The sequence below is a fragment of the Panulirus ornatus genome, chromosome 10 (genome assembly GCF_036320965.1).
Source record: "Panulirus ornatus isolate Po-2019 chromosome 10, ASM3632096v1, whole genome shotgun sequence".
Classification (NCBI taxonomy): Eukaryota; Metazoa; Arthropoda; class Malacostraca; order Decapoda; family Palinuridae; genus Panulirus; species Panulirus ornatus.
In genome coordinates, this window is record NC_092233.1 from 17,247,909 (window position 1) to 17,271,442 (window position 23,534).

At 36.8% G+C, this 23,534-nt stretch overlaps 1 protein-coding gene across 7 annotated transcripts in view; it reads left to right on the top strand.

Moving 5' to 3' along the window:
• fray (oxidative stress responsive kinase frayed) overlaps positions 1-16,081 on the top strand; it is a 293,998-nt gene extending 277,917 nt beyond the window's left edge. For all 7 annotated transcript variants that reach the window (XM_071665568.1, XM_071665569.1, XM_071665566.1 and 4 more), the window contains 2 exons: positions 3,494-3,680; positions 9,409-16,081. In XM_071665568.1, the coding sequence (XP_071521669.1) occupies positions 3,494-3,680; positions 9,409-9,486 (265 nt within the window). In that variant the 3' untranslated portion in view covers positions 9,487-16,081. The remainder of the gene's footprint in view (positions 1-3,493; positions 3,681-9,408) is intronic.
• The last annotated feature ends 7,453 nt before the right edge of the window (positions 16,082-23,534 follow it).

The following is a 23,534-nucleotide window of genomic DNA, read 5'->3' on the forward strand; positions in this document are numbered from 1 at the left end:
CATGTACATATTCATGCTTGCCTTCATCCATTCCTGGTGCCATCCCACCCCACAGGAAATTGCGTCACTACAACTTACTTCAGTGAGGTAGTGCCAGGAAAACAAACAAAGAAGGCCACATTCGTTCACACTCAAGTCTCTAGCTGTCATGTGAAATGCACTGAAACCACGGTTCCCTATCCACATCCAGGCCCCACTGACTGTTCCATGGTTTTACCCCAGATTTTTCACATGCCCTGGTTAAGTACGTTGACAGCATGTCCACTCCAGTATACCACATCATTCCAATTCACTCTATTCCTTGCATGCCTCTCATCCTCCTGTATGTTTAGGCCCTGATCACTCAAAATCTTTTTCATTCCATCCTTCCACATCCAATTTTGTCTCTTGCTTCTCCTTGTTCCCTCCACCTCTGACACATATATCTTCTTTGTCAGTCTTTCCTCACTCATTCTCTCCATATGTCCAAACCATATCAACATACCCTTTTCTGCTCTCTCAGCCATGCTCTTTTTATTTCAACACATTTCTCTTACCCTTTCATTACTTACCTGATCAAACCACCTTGCTTCACATATTTTCCTCAAACATTTCATTTCCAACTCATCCACCCTCCTTTGTACAGCCCTATCTGAAGCCCATGCCTTTCAACCATATGATATTGTTGGAACTACTATTCCCTCAAAATACTCATTTTTGCTTTCCGAGATAACATTCTGTCTTTCCACACATTCTTCATTGCTCCCAGAACCTCCTCCCCCTCCCCCACCCTATGACTCACTTCTGCTTCCATAGTTCCATTTACTGCAAAGTCCACTCTCAGATATCTAAAACACTTCACTTCCTCCAATTTTTCTACATTCAAACTTACATCCCAGTTAACTTGTCCCTCAACCCTTATTGCTCTTATTCACATATACTCTCAACTTTCTCCTTTAACGCACTTTTCCATACTTAGTCAACAACTTCTGCAGTTTCTCACTGGAATCAGCCACCTGAGCTGTATCATCAGCAAACAACAACTGACTCACTTCCCAGGGCCTCTCATCACCTAAAGGATTGCATACTCACTCCTCTCTCCAAAACTTTTGCATTTACCTACCTCATCACCTCATCTATAAACAAATTCAACAACCATGGGGACATCACACACCCCTCCCATAGACCTACCTTCACTGGGACCCAATCACTCTCCTCTCTTCCTATTCATACACATGCCTTACATCCTTAGAAAAATTTTTTGCTGCATCTAGCAGCTTACCTCCCACACCATATACTATTGAGACCTTCCACAAAGCATTTATTTAACCTCATCATATGCCTTCTCCAGAGCCATAAATGCTACATACAAATCCTTCTGTTTTTCTAAGCACCTCTCACACATTCATCAAAGCAGACACCTGATCCACACATCTTCTACCACTTCTGAAACTACACTGCTCTTCCCCAGTGTGTTGCTTTTTACATGCCTTCACCTTCTCAATCAATACCCTCCATTATAATTTCCAAGGAATACTCAGTTAACCTTTGCTTCTGTAATTTGAACACTCATGTTTATCTGTTTGCCTTTGCGCAGTGACACTATGCATGCATTCTGCCAATCCTCTAGCACTTCACCATGATCCATACATACATTGAATGTCCTTACCAACCAATCAACAACCCTCACCCCCTTTCTTATTGAATTTTACTGCAGTACCCTCCCAACCTGCTGCCTTACAGAATTACATCTTTTGCAAAGCTTTCGCTACCTCTTCTCTCTTAACCAAACCATTCTCCCTGACCCTCTCACTTTACACACCACCCTGACCAAAACACCTTACATCGGCCACTCTGTCATTAAACACATTTAACAAACCTTCATGATACTGTCTCCATCTGCTCACTTCCTCACTACATGTTATTACTTCCCCCCTTACCCCCTTCACCAGTGTTCCCATTTGTTCTCGTATCTTATGCATGTTATTTAGCTCCTTCCAAAACATCTTTTTATCCTCCCTAAAGTTTAATGATACTCTGTCGCCCCCAACTCTCATTTGCCCCCTTTTTCAACCCTTGCACCTTCTTCTTGACCTCTTGCCGCTTTCTTTTATACGTCTCCCAGTCATTTGCACTCCTTCCTTGTAAATATCATCCAAATGCCTCTCTTTTCTCCTTCACTAACAACTGCACTTCTTCGTCCCACCACTCGCTACCCTTTCTAATCTCCCCACCTCCATCCTTTCTCATGCCCCATGCATCTTTTGCACATGACATCATTGTTTCCCTAAATACATCCCATTCCACACCCACCCCCTTCACATCATTTGCTGTCATTCCTTTCCATCCTACACTTAATCTCTCCTGATACTTCCTCAAACAAATCTCCTTTCCAAGCTCACTTACTCTCACCACTATCTTCTTTTTTGAATACCTCTACAAATCTTCACCGCCTCCACAAGATAGTGATCGGAGATCCCTCCAGCTGCCCCCTTCAACACATTAACATCCTAAAATCTCTCTTTTACATTACATGCTTATCAATTAACACATAATGTAGTAATGCCCCTTGACTATCTCTCCTACTCACATGTGTATACTTACGTATATCCCTCTTTTAAACAAGGTATTCCTAATCACCAGTCTTTTTTCAGCACACAAATCCGCTAGCTCTTCACCATTTCCATTCACAACACTGAATACCTCATGTACACCAATTATACCCTCATCTGCTACATTACTCACCTTCACATTTACATCACCCATCACTAACACCTGTTCTCATGCACCAAAGATGCTGACACACTCACTCAGCTGCTGCCAAAACACTTGCCTCTCATCATCTTTCTTCTCATGACCAGGTGCATAAGCACGAATAATTACCCATTTCTCTCCATCCACTTTCAGATTTACCCACATCAGTCTAAGATTTACTTTCTTACACTCTATCACACACTCCCACAACTCCTGCTTCAGGAGTTGTCCTACTCTTTCCTTAGCTCTTGTCCTTTCACCAACCCCTGACTTTACTCCCAAGACTTTTCCAAACCATTCTTCCCCTTTACCCTGGAGATTCATTTCATTCAGAGCCAGAACATCCACACTTCTTTCCGCAAATAAACTACCTATCTCTCTTTTCTTCTCATCTTGGTTAAATCCACATACATTCAGACACCCTAATTTGAGCCTTCGAGGATAATGAGCACTCCCTGCTTGACTCCTTCTGTTTCCCCTTTTAGAAATTGAAATACAAGGAGGGAAGGGTTTCCAGCCCCCGCTCCCACCCCCTTTAGTCACAGGGAATACTAGGGAAGTATTCATTCTCTAGTTACATACATACTGCTCCTCATTACAGTTTTGATATAGTGATAAATTATTTCATTATAGGATAACTTCAAATATTAATCTTTTAGTTGCATATGCCTCATTTTTTTTCACATCCCTCAAATAGTTAATATTATTTTTTGTAAACTTTTTTGATTTATGCACAGTAAACTATTAATATTTGTTTCAGAAACCAAAGGAGAGAACTTAATGATATTCGTTTTGAATTCACCGTTGGACGAGACACATCGGAAGGTGTAGCCTCGGAACTAGTAGCTGCTGGTTTAGTAGATGGCCGAGACTTAGTTGTTATTGCTGCCAACTTAGATAAGATCACACAGCATCCAGAGATGGGGCAGAACCTTACTTTTAGATTGGTGAGTAAGAGGAGTACATTTTTATTGGATTAGCATTTCCATGCTGTAAGAGTAGTATGGACTGAAAATCAGGCATGCTTATATGGTCCAGGTATGATGGACTAGTTTTTAGCTTGTTTCATAAGATCATATATATATATATATATATATATATATATATATATATATATATATAGCTATCCCCTACAAATGATAAACATATGTGAGAGATAGACCTCCAACTTTTACACCACCACACAGTCATGAGGTCATTTTACCCACATCATTTTTTGACACACTGCCCTCACTCCACACTGCCTAAAGGCTTTTGTGTATCTGTTCACATCTTTCCTTCAGCATCCCCTTGTTAGTAACATTAGGTATCTTTATTATTTCTTATTTTCTTTCCATTCATCTTAATTAATTTTCTCTATTGCACCTGTTTTTCTTCCTATTAACTTAGAATGTTTTGCTTTGTCATCATCCCAGACCTTGCTAAATCTCCATTTCTTACTGTTTCTGTGTTGTAACAATCATATCATCCCTCTAATCATTTGATACATTGCCCTATTTCACAGTATGTGAAAACTTTTGTGTTCCATTTTTTTCATCAATTACCACACTATACAGTAAGCATTAGATGCCTTTACTTTTTTCTTTTTGTGCCTCATGACTTTTGATATCTTACTTATTTAGGCATATGATCCTTTTATCATTTTTGAGAACTTTGATTGGACAAGCTTTGTTGCAGGATCTGGAAATTATGCTCATTCATTAGAAGATTATAGCATTTTATGTCTTTCTATCTATTTGTTGTTATTTCCATTCCCATCTACATGGGATGAAGCAACATTCATTGCTGTAACAGTTGTAGCAACTTCTATTTCCAGAGCTCTTTGTTCCTTTTCTTACTTTAAATCTGTATTTTACAAGGTGACTTTGCCTTAGAAAGCCTGTGAATCATGTATTTGGAAGGTTAATCCCAAAGGTAGCTGTAGATACTTGTGGGCTATTTCAGTTTTGCAGTTCCTTTTATATCATTTGAGAAATTCAAGGCTTTTATTATTTATTTTTTGTATGAATCCCAAGACCTGATGTAGTAACAGGAATTCTTTAATGTGATAGCATCATACTCTGTTATGAAAATGACATATAGGGTTAATGGACCACAACCTCTTTTCTGTAAATCCTTAGTTTCTGAAGTGCAGCATCATGACAAAGCAACTCTCTTTGGTTTGTGTTTCTCCTCCAATTCCACTTTGGATGACTCTTACATCTTACTGATCCTATGCCCCTCCCTGTAATCTTTTTTTCAGGCTGTCCAAAAAGTACTTCTGTTTCTAGACACAAGCAAGGCTAATGGTTCTGATGGCATCCATCCCATGTACTGAAAGAGTGTGCCCCTGAACTTGCAATTGTGCATGCTCATCTGTTCCATTTCTCATTAAAAACCAAAATGTTTCCTTCTTCCTGGAAGCATACCTTGATACATCCCATCCCTAAGACAGGTGACTGTTCTGACCCCTCTAACTGTTGTCCAGTTGCTTTGACATATGCCATTTCCAGAGTCTTGAAATCCCTCCTTAGCTCCCATATCAGTAGACACCTCAAACTCAGTCTTCTCTCAGATCATCAGGATGGCTTCCATAAGGAGAGGTCCACTGGTGATATTCTCTCCTATCTTACTAAAGATTTTGGGGAGTCTTGTGTAGTTGCCCTTGACATATTTAAAGCTTTTAACAGGATGTGGCATCGGGATCTCATCTCTAAGCTCTCCTCTTTTGTCTTCCTTCTCTCTCTTCTTCATATCTAGCTTTCTCTCTGGCCAATCTTTCTCATTGGCTTTTAATTGACCAGCCTCCACCCACTTTTTTTTTCCCATCAACAGCAATGTCCCTCAAGGTTCTGCCCTGTCCCCTATGCTTTTTCTCCTTTTTCTCATTGATTTCTTCTCTTCGATTTCTTCTCTTCCACAAATTACCAAATTCACTCAAACACTGATGACTTAACACTGCATTCATCCACATCTTTCGGTTCTGTTCCTTTTCTCACTCACTCAATCTGCATCTCATCTTAACAGCATCCATAATAAACTCCAAGACCCAGTTTTTACAAGTTTGATGCTTCCAAGACCCAGTTACACATCCCACCTTCGCATTCATATCATCCATTACAACCACATTTCTCTCCACAGACCCATTTATACAATCATTTAGATTTCTTACCTCTCATAGTCTTCATATTCACTGGCGCACATATGCATACCCGTTCATACTTCACCATTCCAGTATATCCTTTCATTTGCACCATTCTTGATCCATTCCATGTGTGATCTTTAACACCCTCCCATACTCCTGGTGATAGCACAATTGTACATCCTTCTTTACCTCTTCCTTGATAATATTCTTTCATTCCTGTCTATACCACTCCTTCCACACACTCCCACAACTTGCATTCATCATTTCCATTTTCGCCCCATGCATCCTGCCCAAGGATATGGGTTCCCAAATCCCCAGCACATCAAATTCCCTCCTTTCCGTATCACCGGTTATTCAGTTAGCATTCAGTCATATCAACCTCAATTACTCGTCCCCTTTACTTGGACTCCAGTGCCACTTCTCAGTCTTTGGTACCTCGCCCCTAATAGGCCATTAGCAAAGTGCAACTCCAGCATGGTGTTTCCCAGAGGCAGGGGGCTCACAAACTCTTCATAAAAAATATGATTTTAGTACACCTTTAGTGTTTGTCTGTTCTAAAAACTATTGCCCAGATGGAGTTGAGAGTTGCCTCCCCCTTCAGTTCCACCCCTGATATTGGACTAACAAGGTATCCATGGGAAGATGGGATGAGACTTAGAGACTGTAGAAAACTAGATTATCTCCTCAAGGAACTGAATTCTAACTTTTCCCAATTGTTTTGCTCTTTACAGCAGTAGCAGCACCTCCTAACCTCATTGGGTATGATACTGCCACCACAATTATTAGCACTGCCATCTGGCTTCCCCTTTTTCTTTGATGTCTTGTGTGTGACTGAGGTACATTCTTTTTCCCCATTGCAGTGTGCTGTTAGTGATGTATATAGATAATTGGTGGAGGCAAACATCAGGTAGGAAGTTTTAATTCTTCCTATGATTATAGGAGTAGGGTTTTCAGGTTTGCCGTGTGATACATGAATTAGTTTAAGGATTAAAGGGTGCATAGTACACATAAAACAGAATATGCTATATTGAGTTTTTTTTTTTTTTTTTTTTTTTTTTTTTTTTTTGTCTCCCGCGTTTGCGAGGTAGCGCAAGGAAACAGACGAAAGAAATGGCCCAACCCACCCCCATACACATGTATATACATACGTCCACACACGCAAATATACATACCTACACAGCTTTCCATGGTTTACCCCAGATGCTTCACATGCCTTGATTCAATCCACTGACAGCACGTCAACCCCGGTATACCACATCGCTCCAATTCACTCTATTCCTTGCCCTCCTTTCACCCTCCTGCATGTTCAGGCCCCGATCACATAAAATCTTTTTTAGTTGAGTTGTATATCAGTTTATTTAGTTTTTTATTTAGTTCTGATAACAAACATGATTTTTTGTTAGAACATTTTAGAATTTCTAGATCACAGTGTGTGCAGTATACATTAGGACTGACAGTGAAAGGGTCAAAAAGACAAAGATAATGGTAGCAAAACAATTAAAACACTAGGAGACACAAAGCTGATGATGAAAAAGTTTATTGTCATAAGTAGGCATATGATAGAGTTGATAGAGATGCTCTGTGGAAGGTATTAAGAATATATGGTGTGGGAGGCAAGTTGTTAGAAGCAGTGAAAAGTTTTTATCGAGGATGTAAGGCATGTGTACGTGTAGGAAGAGAGGAAAGTGATTGGTTCTCAGTGAATGTAGGTTTGCGGCAGGGGTGTGTGATGTCTCCATGGTTGTTTAATTTGTTTATGGATGGGGTTGTTAGGGAGGTGAATGCAAGAGTTTTGGAAAGAGGGGTAAGTATGAAGTCTGTTGGGGATGAGAGAACTTGGGAAGTGAGTCAGTTGTTGTTCGCTGATGATACATCGCTGGTGGCTGATTCATGTGAGAAACTGCAGAAGCTGGTGAGTGAGTTTGGTGAAGTGTGTGAAAGAAGAAAGTTAAGAGTAAATGTGAATAAGAGCAAGGTTATTAGGTACAGTAGGGTTGAGGGTCAAGTCAATTGGGAGGTGAGTTTGAATGGAGAAAAACTGGAGGAAGTGAAGTGTTTTAGATATCTGGGAGTGGATCTGGCAGCGGATGGAACCATGGAAGTGGAAGTGGATCATAGGGTGGGGGAGGGGGCGAAAATTCTGGGAGCCTTGAAGAATGTGTGGAAGTCGAGAACATTATCTCGGAAAGCAAAAATGGGTATGTTTGAAGGAATAGTGGTTCCAACAATGTTGTATGGTTGCGAGGCGTGGGCTATGGATAGAGTTGTGCGCAGGAGGATGGATGTGCTGGAAATGAGATGTTTGAGGACAATGTGTGGTGTGAGGTGGTTTGATCGAGTAAGTAACGTAAGGGTAAGAGAGATGTGTGGAAATAAAAAGAGCGTGGTTGAGAGAGCAGAAGAGGGTGTTTTGAAATGGTTTGGGCACATGGAGAGAATGAGTGAGGAAAGATTGACCAAGAGAATATATGTGTCGGAGGTGGAGGGAACGAGGAGAAGAGGGAGACCAAATTGGAGGTGGAGAGATGGAGTGAAAAAGATTTTGTGTGATCGGGGCCTGAACATGCAGGAGGGTGAAAGGAGGGCAAGGAATAGAGTGAATTGGAGTGATGTGGTATACCGGGGTTGACGTGCTGTCAGTGGAGTGAATCAAGGCATGTGAAGCGACTGGGGTAAACCATGGAAAGCTGTGTAGGTATGTATATTTGCGTGTGTGGACGTATGTATATACATGTGTATGGGGGTGGGTTGGGCCATTTCTTTCGTCTGTTTCCTTGCGCTACCTCGCAAACGCGGGAGACAAAAAAAAAAACAAAAAAAAAAAAGTATTGTTGAATACTGCTGCAAGCGGAAATGAAAAAGCTTGAGAGAATTCAGAAACACACTAAAAAGTACCATTAAGGGAATAGAGCATACAAATCTTATCAAGAAAGTTACCAAACTGGAACTCTACAGCCTTGAAAGAAGAGAAAGATATATGAAAATGTTTATGTGGCAACAATTGAGGGTATCTACAACAATATGCTTGACCAGACTGCATCACAACAAAAGAAATAGGATCATCAAGTTTAGTAATACCTTGAATATACCTAAAAGACCCCAAAGAAAAAAAAAAAGAAAAAAAAAAAGAGTCCAGCAGAAATTTGAAAATGCTACACAATATACTGCCAGTCAAAATGAGAGATAGACGTAAGCACGTGCAGTTCTAGGTGAACCTAGGATTAAAAATTATGCAATATGTAAAGTGACATAAAGAAATAGTAATATTAATCAAGCAAGACATGTGATGAATACTATCCAATAGCCTTACCTATTGACAAAATTTTGTCATAGGTACTCATGAGTACAGTATGTAGGTGTTCTCTGGTTTAAAATCATCATTGGTGTGAGAAAGAGACTCTGTCATCAGAAATATGACCATGCATTCTTAAGGGGTGAAAAGTGATGAGTGTATGTCAGACAAGTTTACATCTATGTCTTAGGATAAAGCTTTTAAAATGATTAGTACAGTGCTTTAGGTTAATCTCCTTTTTCTTTTGCTTTATTTTCAGAATTCAGATTGTGAACCTAATGAGGCACCAGATGATAAGGCATTAATAGGCTTTGCTCAGCTAACAATCTCTGACTGACGAGCTAGAGTGGGCTTCCCCGATACCTGGTTACCCTCGGGCTCATTTGCATCTTTAAGGAAAGCCAAAGGTGTCAGCCAGGAGGCTTAGCAACAGTCCTAGTGTGATTTGTAATGATCAAAAACGGATTTGTAGTATTTTTTCATAGTGTAAGTTTTTTTTATGTAATCGTTATGAAATGTAAAGGAAATGTTTTTGTAAGATGCACCATATTCTGTGATGTGGGAAGATCTTATTTGATCTTCCTTATAAGCAATTTGATTAGATTTTCAGTAAATTTTCACAATTTTTTATAGAGTGCAATAAAGTTTCTCTAGGAATTAAATTTTTATTATGAATTATAGTATATGCTATGATCCTTTCAAACTTCAGTTTTTTTCTGATCAGTTATGGCTTACCAAGTTATATACTTCATATTTATATAATGGAGAGAGAAGGACCATCTCAAGAAATTTGCTGGTAATCATTGGGCTCGGAGATACAACACTTCGCTTTTAATTCAGACAGCAACTTTTGAAGTCTTAGAGTAATACTGAATTCTTACCAACAACTAACTTGGGAGCTAACAACTATTACCCTTTTGGTATTTAAAGGAATATTTTAACCTGAATCTACATTATTCAGAATGTTTCAATATTCTATAGCAAAGTAATGAGCAGAGCTGTCAAAATATAAATGTTTTAGAAAAATCAAAATTCAGGTTAATGACATTGTGAATGAAAAAGGTTGTGTAAGTGCAGTAACCTTTTCACAATGTTTGTAGTTGCTAAAACAACCATCCCTTTATCTCCAAGTAAGCAGCCAGAAATTATTTTTATAGATATATTTTAAGGAGTGATCTTAAGTCTTATAATTCTTGTAAAGAGATTATACCTATAAAGTTGCATGGCTCGTATTGCTAAAAAGAAAAAAAATCACATTCTGCTTTTAGGCTTTAATGATGAACCATTATTACCAGGGCTCCAAAGTAACTTATTTTCTCCAGTTTATTTATGTAGTATACAGTTGGTGAAAAGCATTGCATTTCATTCATTAACATATGGCCATAACAACTCTTTTCTTGTGTTAGATAAACTCTTTAAGTAACAATAACTTAGGGTTTTTCATTCAAAATACAGCTGATGTTGAGTGAAGCCTTTTATTTTCAGAAAAAAATTTAAGTTCTTTATTTTGTATGCATTAAGTATTATTATGTAAAGTCAAGATATTCCAATTAATTTGTTGTGTTAAGCCCCTGGAAAAGTTAACTAGTGTTAAGAGGATGTCAGTTACATTCTTTTTCATTAATACATATGCTAGGAAGTATAAGAAAATGTCCTCATTGCTCATGAATCATATCATTGTCATTTGTGTGGTGGTTACTCCATAATTTATTGTTAGTGAATTTGTAATACAGTATTTCATGAAGATGGAAGATGACCTCTTTTTTTCCCCCCCCCCCGTTTCTCACATCGTGGGTGGAGTTCATTCTAAGAAGGCCTTAACATGCACCCTTTCCCAGTAGTTAGAATTGTTTTGTTTCTTCAGTTTATTAGATTTTGGAATTTTTTTTCAAATATAATAATGTGGATATTTTTATAAGTTCAAATGCATTACTTTCTGAATCACTCCAGTCATGTTATGGTGAATTTCATGTCTGGACTTGGCATGTTTTTAGTCCAAAAATATGAAAAAGACTATTCCATGTAATGAGTTTGGGGAGGGAGCCCAAGGGTGATACTGGACACTGTCTTTGAAGAGGTATCCAGTCTGTCATGGTGCATTTCTTTCTTGAGTATTGTGATGCACTTTTTAGATACAGTCTCAGAACTTTATATAAATATAGTATATTACCATACTGACCTTTATTGCCTTTGGGTTGTGTCCTACCCTAGTAACTTGCAGCTGTTAAAACCAATGGATATTGTGACTCATATGAGGAATATGAAAGAGAATGAGTAGTAGATATTTGATTTTGTTTGATAATTATTGTTTGATTCAGTCATGAAGACCCTAAGCAATGCAGATAAATTCATTCAGTAAATTAAGATATTTAGTAAAGAAATGTGATTAGTAAAAACACATCGCACAGCTTTTGACATTACAGTACACTGATGGAAATTATATGTCCCAATTATTTAAACAGGTTATCAAATTCATGGTCAGTAAATTAATGTACTACTCATTTTTCAGCCACTGATTCCAAATGTGTATCACTGTGAATATCTTGTTCTTGCCTGTGATGTGTTGATTATGAAATAATGGAAAAGTTCTTTGAAGCCTTAATCATGTTAATGTAGAATAATCAAGAATTTTTGTAATATGAGATGAATATTATATGTGACATAATTGATGCCATAAGCAGCAGCAGATTGCTGATCTTGGTAATTGGGGTATATGAATGTAATATTTTAAGGAGTAATAACAAAGTTCAATCTGGAATACTAGAAGTAGGTGTCTAAAAAGCAGCTGGCTGTCTGATTGATCAAGTCATTTGCTCTTCATGTTTGTCCTCTTGTTTGCACTGTCATTTCCTGTGGCTGTTAAACTTTCCTCTAGTCTTGTCCTCTTGCTCTATTATGGACAAGCCTACTAGGGTATGAAATGGAACAAGATATCAAGGATACTCTCTTATCTTTCTCTTATCCCCAAGAAATCAGCAATATGCAAAATTTTGTGATTTGAAGTGATTGAAGAGTTGGATGAGTCTGTGTAATAGTCATTAATGAATGATTTGTTGCTCACATTTAGTTCCTCATTTGTTTATACTGTACATATTTATAGTAACCAGTTACACTGATGCTTATCAGGATATTTCCTCCAAGCTCCATATTCAGTTATATTTGTATAGTTGAACATTGCAAAGATGAATATGTTATTAGTATAAATTATTATTATTATTATTTAAGGCTGTTCATTTATAATCATGATGTAAACAACAGGCTGCAGGTCTTTTTTGATATGCTAATGGCTAAAAGATAGTTACTGTAAATAATTTACTGATGTATGTGAATTAAAAATCACAGTTTAAACAGCAAGCTTGTTTTATCGTTGATGATATTGTATAGTGACCTTAGATATGTTCAATGTTCTTCCTAGATCAGGAATATAGTTTACACTTACAGAAGGAAAGAACAAAATTTGATGGTTTCTGTAGTAAGGCACTTCCTCAAATGAAGACTTAATGTTTTCAGTATTAAAGCTTTGCTACTACTGAAGTCCTCAGTACTAAAGCTTACACTGTACTGAAATCTTCAGAACTGACCAGTGGCTTTTGCTCTGCTGAAAGCATAGTTTTCAGTAGCGAGTGTGTGGATGCTATTGAAATCTGTGATGTTAGTGCTCTTCTATAAAGTATATAATAACCTTTGTACACTGAAGTATGTGGTGAAATAAAACTTTTACATTCTAGAGGGAGCTCTTAGGTTTCACATAGTGGCTTAGCTTATTGAAAGAAGACCTGGAAGTTTTGTGAGTGACTAGAGTGCTCAAAAAAATTTCTTTGTGCAGTGCTGTCTTGCTTCTTTACAGATGAAAGTATAATACTGTTTGAAGTTTCATAGTTTGAAATATCAGGAACCAGTAGATTTTTAGAAAATATTTTCATTTGTTGGTGGCCAGTGATAAGAAGTGGAAAGGTCGGTGGGAGGACAGTTTTGATGCCCTGTATCTTGCACTTGACATGTATGGAACAGGAATCCTATAGGTGAGGGGCTCGTTGAATGCTTGTGAACTGATTACGAATTATAGGACAGTGGCGTCATTTAAGAATTTATCCTATTGGTAATTGTGGAAAGAAAACCCTCTGATCAGCAGAAGCCTGAGAGTGTGTATTGCAGAACTTGCTCTGTCTTTCTGCTTGATGAAGGAGGCACTTTTTTAAGGACTTTCATTTTGTAATTAAATGCTTCACAGCTCTGGTAACAACTTTAAATATATATTGTCATATGAATTTAAAGTTAATCTAGGGTTGTTTAGTGTTACATGTTCATGATGATGAAAATAAATAAAAGTTTTTAATCATTTCTTGAGCTAGTGATATTTATGGCTGTCTGAAATTGAATTGTTGAAAATTATAACCTTATTAGGAACTTTGTGTGAATGTATAATATAAAAAGTTTCATGGAAATGTGCAATTTGTTTTTGATGTAGTTTTACAAAACTTAAGGAATGTGGTGTATTTATCTTTTCAGTGATAATTTTATTTACTACTACTATTCCTTCTAACCAGGAGGAAATGTGCCAAAGTCCATCCTGTTACTTGTATTGATTTTCTACCAAGTGCCCCAGGATCTTTTACCTCTGCATTATTTTAGAATTAGCAAAATTCTATTTTAGAAGCACTTTTCATGAAATTCAAAATGACCTCATTCTGTGTCTGTCTGAAAAACAAGGAACTTGAATGTTACCTTCAGTTTCATTTTGTTGGCGTTAAAACCTTAGATGATTATCAAAATGAACAATATTTATAATGCAGCAGCTGCTCTGTAGGACACTACAGGTTGCCTCAGGAAAATGGGCCCCGGACAGTTTTTCCCCTGACTTGGTCCACATTTTAGCAATTGCCTTATTTGTGCCGTGTCATGGAAGATGTGTGAAAGGTTGTATATAGTGAAACTATTTTACTGAGTAAGAAAAATGTGGTTTAATTAGTAAGTTTGGCATTGCTGCCAACTTAAAGCAGTTAATATTTGATATGAGACAGTGCATATTATAAATCCTAAAATGTTATCTATAGTTCTTGTATTAGCATTATGCATAATTAAATATTAGTTTGATGAAATTTAGTAGCCAGTGGTTATATGATTATTTCACTAACATGATTATTTTATTATTATTGAAATGTAGTTTGATAAATCAACAAATTAGAGATTAAATTAGAGATTAAATTATTTTGTGGATGAATGTGTGATTTAGTGCACCCATTCATAAATGTGAATAATTTGCATGTATGATTTTTTCAGCTGATTTTTTTCCTTATGTATCAAAATTATAAAAGAATAATGATGTTTTCCCTGTAGATAACATTTAAAATTTAGTTCATTTTACCAGCATTACAATAAGGAAGTGAGCCTTACTAGTACAAGGTTAATAATGAAATGTAGGCAATTGAATTAATTTATTGAATATGTATATGGTTATGCAACATTGTCCAAGATAGACTGAAACCTAGTAACTGAACTCTTAGTATAATTAGGGCTGTGTTATCTTCATGCAGTTTGTAACAGCTCTTAAAACATACCACTCATGCCACATGTCCAAATTCAGCAGCTCCTCCATAAAGCAAATAAGTCAAGAAATATTTGTACTTATCTATCCTGTTTATATTTGAGTTGAAGCATGAATTTCCCTAATTTATGCCCAATTTATGAATATCATGATTGCTGCTTTATTACCCATGCGATATATCAGTTATGCCCATATTGCTTCCATATTTAATCTATATGACTAAGAAGATGTTCACTTTAATATTTCAGCAGTAATCGAATCTCTCGTATCTAATCTGTATAGCCATGCTCCTCACACTGTGCTTGGTATCATTTATATTGCTCATAAAACGTACTTATGTAACCAAGCTTCTTACATGTCAGTTTCATTGAAGCATAAGACTTTTAGTTTTCTTTACTTCACCAATGGTTTTCTAGTTTAGAAGTGAGGGAGGAAGAGATAATAGAAGTTTTTTTATTAAATGTTAAGGAAGATAGAAGAATCCTGTACTTTGTATTGGGATAAATCATCCCTCTGAACAGTTTGAGTGGCTGCTCTGAAAAGAAATATGCTCAGGACCTGAACAAAATTTCTAGATTCAGTTAAAGGCATACTTAACTGTTCTAATGATGTGGAGTTCTTTAGAAAAAAAAGATAGAAGGTTACATTACTGCCAATTAGTTTGAAAGAAGAAAATTTTTTCAGAAACATTAAATCCAACCAGATTTAAAACTACGACAAAGAGATGTTCTCCAGGTACAAATTGGAGGAAATAGTTAAAATAACAGAAATGAGCACAACAAAGGGAAATTAAGGTTATATTAAAGGGTAATACAGGAACATTATATTGAAGTCACTAACAAATCACTAAAGTTTATTTGACTAAAGGTCACAAATAGATGTGACCAGAACTTTGAGAAATATCACCATCATTCCTGCCAACCATCTAAACATTTTTATCAATAGAGTAGATGAAAATCTGCTCCAAAAATTGATACTCTACAATGACTGATAAATCAGTAGGCAAAAAAGAATTGTGCAAGTGACCACATGTCATGAATCTAAACGTAGTAATTAATGATGAAATTCAGAAAATACATCCTAAAGAGTAATGGTCAGTATGCATGCTTACCTATCTAAACCTTGCATTTTGTACTACAAGTAGAATATCTTTCAACTGAGAAGTTCAGGACCAAGACACTTCCAATGTGTGGATTATTACATAAGGTGTACAATCACTTAAACATGTCCAAGAAGAACTTAAGATCAACCAGAGTACTTGCATCAGTTCGGTTATACAGTAGTATTTTCTGCAAACATTTGTAATTTTTATTTCATGCATTAAGTAAGAACTTACTGAAGAGAATTTTGTAAAAGAAATGTATGAAAAATACAATTTACCATAGTATTCACTGAGTTTAAGTTGAATGTAATGAATGCCCTACATCCAAGCATTCACACATTATGTACCACTTTCTCCCTCTTATTTTTTTTTTTCTTATTGAATTTGTGAGATAACCAAGAATCTGTTGATCATAATTGTGTAGAAGAATATATATATCCATAAAAGTAAGATATACCACATCATTTGCTGAGCATAATTAGAGTTTCACCAGGGTCTCTGGCTTCTCAGTCTTGCTTGTATCAACATCATGTTTGCTCGTCCATGTACTGTATTGTACCATCCTATTTTTTTATTTGTATCTAAATAATTATCACTTCTTGTATTAGGTAAGAATTTGCTTAGAAAAATTTTATGAAAAACACCTTTGAGTATAAGATCCAAGATTCCTATTCTGTGTAGCACTTAATTTTCTACTCCTATTTTCTTAATTATTGGTTCAGGTGTTAGGCAGGAATCTCCAGAAGAAAAACTACATGAAAATTACAGTTTACTGTAACATTCATTTATAATTTGAATGTTTTGAACAGAAGTCTAGTGTGAGTAGATAAGACTCCAGCTATGTCAGTACTTTTCTCTTACATTTTGATGTGTTGGTGATTATTGATTCATACATTAAGTGAGAATGTACTGAAAGAATCATTTAGAAATAATATTTAAAAAATGTAACCCACCATACTATTCACTGATTGTAATATAAGTTGAGAGTTTTAAGCTGATGAGCGCAAGCTAAGTACGAATTTTATCTTGGCTATTTGATTATGAAGTTAATTTTATATTCATGCATTTATTAAGACTCAGAGAAGAAATATGCAGAAAAAAAATATGAAAAATAACATGTACAGTATCTTTCACACAGTATAAGTTGATTATTTCTAAACTGAGTCAATGCTAGCTTCCCTGGGATTGCAAGTATTTATGTTCAAAGTAACACTTTCCTTTGTACACCCATTTTCACCTGGTTTTCGAATATGTTAATTGTTACTAGTCCATGAATTGGGGAAGATTTACCGTCAAGATTTAAGATAAAATATACAGTGTACCATACCACTGACTGACGACAAGTTGAAAGTTTTGAACAGAAGACATCATGGAATAGGTAAGAATTCCAACTCTTTCAGTAACTTCCTCCTAAATGTTACTAAGTATGTGGATAATCATTGATTCTTGCATTAGGTAAGAACCTACTGAAAAGAAAATTTAGAAAAAATATATGAAAAATATAATGTCCTGTATTGCTGTGAGGTTATACCTTTAATGGTTTGATCTAACAGCAAGTGCAGTCTGGCAAAGAAGTTTTTATCAGCTATTTTCTCTTCAGTTTTTTTGAGTATGTGATAATTACTGAATCATGCTTTACATAAGGACCTACTGAAGAGATACGCTAATAAAAATTTCATGAATACAATTTACTGTATCGTTCTCCAAGTAAAAATTTAGTGTTTACATTTGAAGGCGATATTAGCCTCTAGGATCCTAATGATTTCTGTTCCATGTAGCACTCAGTTTTGCAAACATCACTATTGTTTTTATGAATATGTGGTTTATGATTTGATTAGTTAAGAACCAAAGAAATAAAACCAAGTTGAAAAAAATCTATGGAAAAATGATATATTATCTAAAGATATCTATGTTGCCCATTCCCTCTGGAAACACTCATCAAAGAGATAGCCACAGAATAAGTCTCCACTCATCCCTGTCCTTAAATACCTCCCTAGCATACACCATTCCACTCACTCTTCCCACATTTCTCCCCCTCCAGTACTCTTCCACTCTTATTTTCCCATGTCACAGTTGGTCTTCCTTTTACACCAACCCTTTTAACTGTACTATCATACACTCTCTTTGATAACTTGTCTTACATTCTTTCCACATGCCCAAACCTCCTCAAGTATTATGTTTCACTCAATCTACCATTCAACAATTCATTCCCTTTGCATTCCCTGCCATACTAAATCTCTCATACACCACCTCATTGCTTTCTTCATTCCATCAAGTTATACCACATGCCTCTCTCAAATAACTTTTCCACAGCTTGGATTCTTGACCCTTGTGATTCATCCTATGTTCATGTTTTGGCTGCTTATGTCAAGAGTCAGAAGGACTATGGTGTCCCTTAATCATTTCTTCACTTCCATACTTAAACCTCTACCCTTCATAATTGTTAAGGGACCAAATGACTCTTCTACGCTGTAGTACTCTTTTCCTTATTTGTCCTTCCATATCACTAAACTTATCTAAGATAGCTCCAAATTACTTAAATTCTGTCACCCCTTGTAGTTGCTCTCCCAACTCTATAGGACTTTGCAAAATTTATACTTTCACTCAATTTCCTTTCAGATATCATTACCTGGCTTTTACTCACACTTACCTTCATTTGCTTATACTTACACACATCATAAAACACATCTACAACCTTCTGCTGTAGCTTGTTACTCTCAACAAAAAAACTATTGTCTGCAAATAGGTTTGTCACTAGTCACCATACCTCACCACCACACCATCTGTACATCTACACCTCCCTCCTTAGTCCCTTAGTTTTGCTTTCATCTCTCTTATCACTCCATACACATACATTCTAAAAAGCCACATTGAAATCATACATCCCTGCCTCATACCAACATGTACCTTGAAAATTTTGTTTACCTCCCCATCCACTTTTACAGATGTACTTGCTCCCTTATATAAGGATTTCACACCACTCATTAGTTGTTCCCCTACCCCATATATTAGTAACACATCCCATAAAGCATTCCACTCAACTTTTTCAAGCATCTTCTCCAGATCCATTAAAGTTGCATACAACTTCCTACCTTTCATTAGATACTTTTCCACAATCATTCTCACAGAAAATTCTGATCCACACATACCCTACCTTGCTCCTCACTTATTCTGCATTCAGTCCCTTCCATCACTCTGTCAATCAACACTCTTGTATACACTTTTCCTGGTATACTTAACAGGCTTAATCTCCTATAATTGCTATGCCCTGTCATTTATTGATTATAATTTGAGTGTTTTGAGATGATCATGAATTACAGAAGAATTTCATCTCTTTCACCTATTTTCTCTTTAATTTCTCTGAATTTGTATATAGTTAAGAAGCTGATAGAGGTAAATGCATTTATTTTTTTATACTTGCCCACAGTTTTCTGCATTAGCAAGATAGCGTTGGGAACAGACACAGAGTGGTTGCATTCGCTCACCTCCATTCCCAAGCCCTATAGACCTTTTCATGGTCTTTCCAAGCCACATCTCATGCCCTAATTCAATGAATTGAAAGAACATCACCAGCTGTAAGTTGCATCGTTTCAATTTACTCAATCCCATGCGTGCCCTTCCCCTCCTGCACATTCAGTACCAGACCACTGAAAGTATTATTTACTCCATCCTTCTGTCTCCAGTTTGGACCTTTCTTTCTCCTTTTCCCTTCCACTTATGGGACATGTCCTCTTTGTCAACCTCTTTTCTCTCATTCTGTCCATTTGTCCAAACCATTTCAGAACACCATCTCCTGATCTCAACCACTTTGTTATTACCACACATCTCTCTTACCCTCTTATTACTTACTCGATCAAGCTACATCAGATCATATATATATTGTCTTCAAACATTTTATTTCCAACACATCCACCCTCCTCAACACATCCTCATCTATAGCCTATGCTTTGCATCTATACATTATCACTGGGATTACTGTACCTTCAAACACCCATTTTTGACCATGGATAATGATCTCTCTCACCTACCCTATGACTCACTTCTGCTTTCATAGTTTGATTTGCTGTTATGTTAACTCCCAGGTATCTGAAACACTTCACTTCACTTCCAAAATTTTCTCCATTCAAACTCAGACCCCATCTTCTTGCCTGCTAAATCATAATAACCTTACTTTTATTCACATATACTTTCAACTTCCTTTCACACATTTTCCCTAACTCATGTCACCAACTTCAGCAGTTCCTTACTCTAATCTTTCATCAGTGCTGTATCATCAGTAAACAAGTGGCTTAATTCCTGTCCCTTTACAGAGTGCATACTCATTAATTTCTTAAAGAATTGCAATTGCCTTCCTCACCACCCCGTCCACAAACAAATTTACCAGCAATGGCGACATCACACATACATTGCCACAGACCAGCCTTCATTTGGAACCACTTACTCTCCTGTCTTCTTACTCATACATATGCCTTCCGTACATGATAGAACCGATTTTTTGTTTAAGTTTTTCAGCCAAGACTTTGATTACTGATGCTTTACTCAGCGTCAATCATGGGTTGTGTCAGTGACCAGTTTTCGGTGAACATAGTAGCAGGAATTTTTAGTGCTCAAGACTTTCGTTAAGTGGGTCATTTTAAGTATACTTGTATACAATGTATTTTTGTATACATAGTTTGTACACAATAAATGATCCAAATAAGATAGATACACTGGCACTGAAGACTGTAAATTAAAGGAATTTTTAAAAATTATTAAAAGACAAGATCAATTGAATGAAACTAAAAACAATTCTGGTATTCATAATATCAGGAGGCAGCAGCGAGATTCACATAGCTGCGAGATTAGGGTTAAAACTGGGATCACCTCAATTATTTCAGTAATGTTGGTAGGTATACGGTATTAATTCAAATGGAATGAAAGGTTGAGCCATCACCAAAACACTCTAATCCACAAAAATGCCCTTCATATATCTTATACACACACATTAGTAATATTGTAGGATAAACAATAGTTATTCTATGGAAAATATAAGAATTTACATGAAATGGTTTGGGCACATGGAGAGAATGAGTGAGGAAAGATTGACCAAGAGGATATATGTGTCGGAGGTGGAGGGAACGAGGAGAAGAGGGAGACCAAATTGGAGGTGGAAAGATGGAGTGAAAAAGATTTTGTGTGATCGGGGCCTGAACATGCAGGAGGGTGAAAGGAGGGCAAGGAATAGAGTGAATTGGAGTGATGTGGTATACCGGGGTTGACGTGCTGTCAGTGGATTGAATCGGGGCATGTGAAGCATCTGGGGTAAACCATGGAAAGCTGTGTAGGTATGTATATTTGCGTGTGTGGACGTATGTATATACATGTGTATGGGGGTGGGTTGGGCCATTTCTTTCGTCTGTTTCCTTGCGCTACCTCGCAAACGCAGGAGACAGCGACAAAGCAAAAAAAAAAAACAAAAAAAACATGATGTTTTTATCATACTGACCCCAAGTGTGATATATGGCATTTAAGTGAAATGGAATTTAGGAGCCTCAAAAAGAAGAGATCCTTCTTGTTATCCAAAGCTTTCAATAGCAATAAGGTTGTATGGTAACAGCAAAGAGAATTTAGAAATTAAGTTGATGTTACAAATTTGGTTGTGACTGAATCAGGGCTAGGATGTCAGTTGAATTAATTTAAACTACTGCATAAGGAAAACTCTTCAACCTTAGTTGCATCACAGCTTCCCTATGTCTACTAATTTTGGCTTAATTAATACCCTTTCTGTCTTTCATCTCCAAACTTTGCTCCAGTTTTGTGTCCTTTCTTAGCAAAAAAAAGTTATAGGCATTATCTTCAGTTTATCTATCTCAAAGCAACCCAAACAGAACTCGTGTGATGCTTTACTGAGGTATTCAAAAGCTGAGCCTTTTCCTCCCATTAGATTCCTGTAGTCCTCTTCTGTTTGACAACATTTTACATGATCTGTCATTTAGATCCTGTTTTTTCCCCCATTTGCCGCTAATTCTTATCCTATTCCCCATTCTAATGGTCCCAGCTGATTCATTTTTTAGTTCTCTTGTTATTTCCCTTATGGGACAACCTTAAATCATCTTCTTTCAGTCTCTCAACAAATTGTTGCAACAAACGTGGTCATCTTGGTTTACTCTGACTTATTGGTTGAATTTTATATCCCAGCCTGGCTCTGGACTTAGTACTATGTTGGTAAAAATATAGTGTCAGGACAAAAGTCATGAAATCCACTTAAAATTCATGTCCAAATTGTTCACTCTGATATTCTGAAAGTTCATACCTAAACACGTGCAAAGAATGAAGAAGACTAAAGGAAAAATAATGGAACTGATACATTATTGACAGATTGGAAAGCTGCCTATTAGTGAGAAAGAAGTTTTTTGTTTGTTGTAGCAAGAATTATAGGTTAACATACAAATGTACTTATTTCTAATTTGATTGACATTATTAATTAGTTACTATTTATTCCTTATTAGATAATTAGAATAACTTATGTAATAAGCATATCATACTCGGCATCCCACATCAAGTAAGGCTATTTGAATCCTTGGTCAGCTTCACGTCCAATGCCCATAATACACCTTCATACGCCACAGTGAAATGACATAAAAGCTTTTATGAAATCTTGGCACTGACTCTTCTCTCTTCCCTCCCGCATGAGGCAGTATAACATCCACATCTTGGTCTTGATTGCTTCTGGAGTATGGAGGTGAGTAACCATGTACTGTACCACACCAAGAGAGGTTAACAAGAGTTCAATTTTATGCCACTTAAAGTCCACCCGTCCGCAAGTATTCACTCGTCACCATTTTGTTCTCCAGTCATCTTGCCTTTCTGTATCAACTCCAATTTACAGTGAACGTACGGAATGCACGGAGACATGCATTTTTTTTTTCTTTATTTGCATTTAGAAAGTCCTCCAGGTTGTCAAAGGACAGGAACGTCTAATTTCGTGGGTAAGGCATTCTATCACCACAATCCTATATACCATCACGCCCGTACTAATAATAATCGGCTCCACTCTACTCGGAATGGGAAATAGAGTAAATATACATTTTTTTTTTCGTTTAGAGAGACATAAAGTCATGACACAAAAACAGATCTTATTTATCTAATACTTTACTGCTGTACCGCCAACGCGCCTGAATTACGCCATGGCTTACTGAACAAGGAAGCATAATCGAAATAGTAAAGTTGCGCTGGGTATAACTTAATCAGAATGATCGTGGATATATGCATGGCGTGGATTCAGACACATTATGCATGTTTGTTATCCAACATTTTGTTTGTTTACTCATATACATGCCTGTGTATTCATGTATACGTGAAATTTGGTTCTAAGATCTTTATCGGACGTTGTTATGCAACATTTTGTTTAAGTGTTTATTTATATAAATGCCTGTGTATTCATGTATGCCTGAAATTTGGTCCTAAGATCTTTATCGGACATGTGATCCGTGATACATAATTTGCAATGTACCCTGTTCAGCAGCACGCCTGCCTCCACATTCTTCCAGCTGGTCTCACACTCTCAAGAGGGACTCAATAGCCCCACAACATATAAATGGACGCTTTTAACCTCAACTTAACGCTTTATTATGTAAGTCGCGACAGAGCGGGTGGTGTACGGGGCCGTTGGTGACTATCAGATGATCGCCACACACAACTCTGTCCACCGGTACTTGTGGGCCCCGAGTAAACTTATACCTTACAGGAATTTGAAATA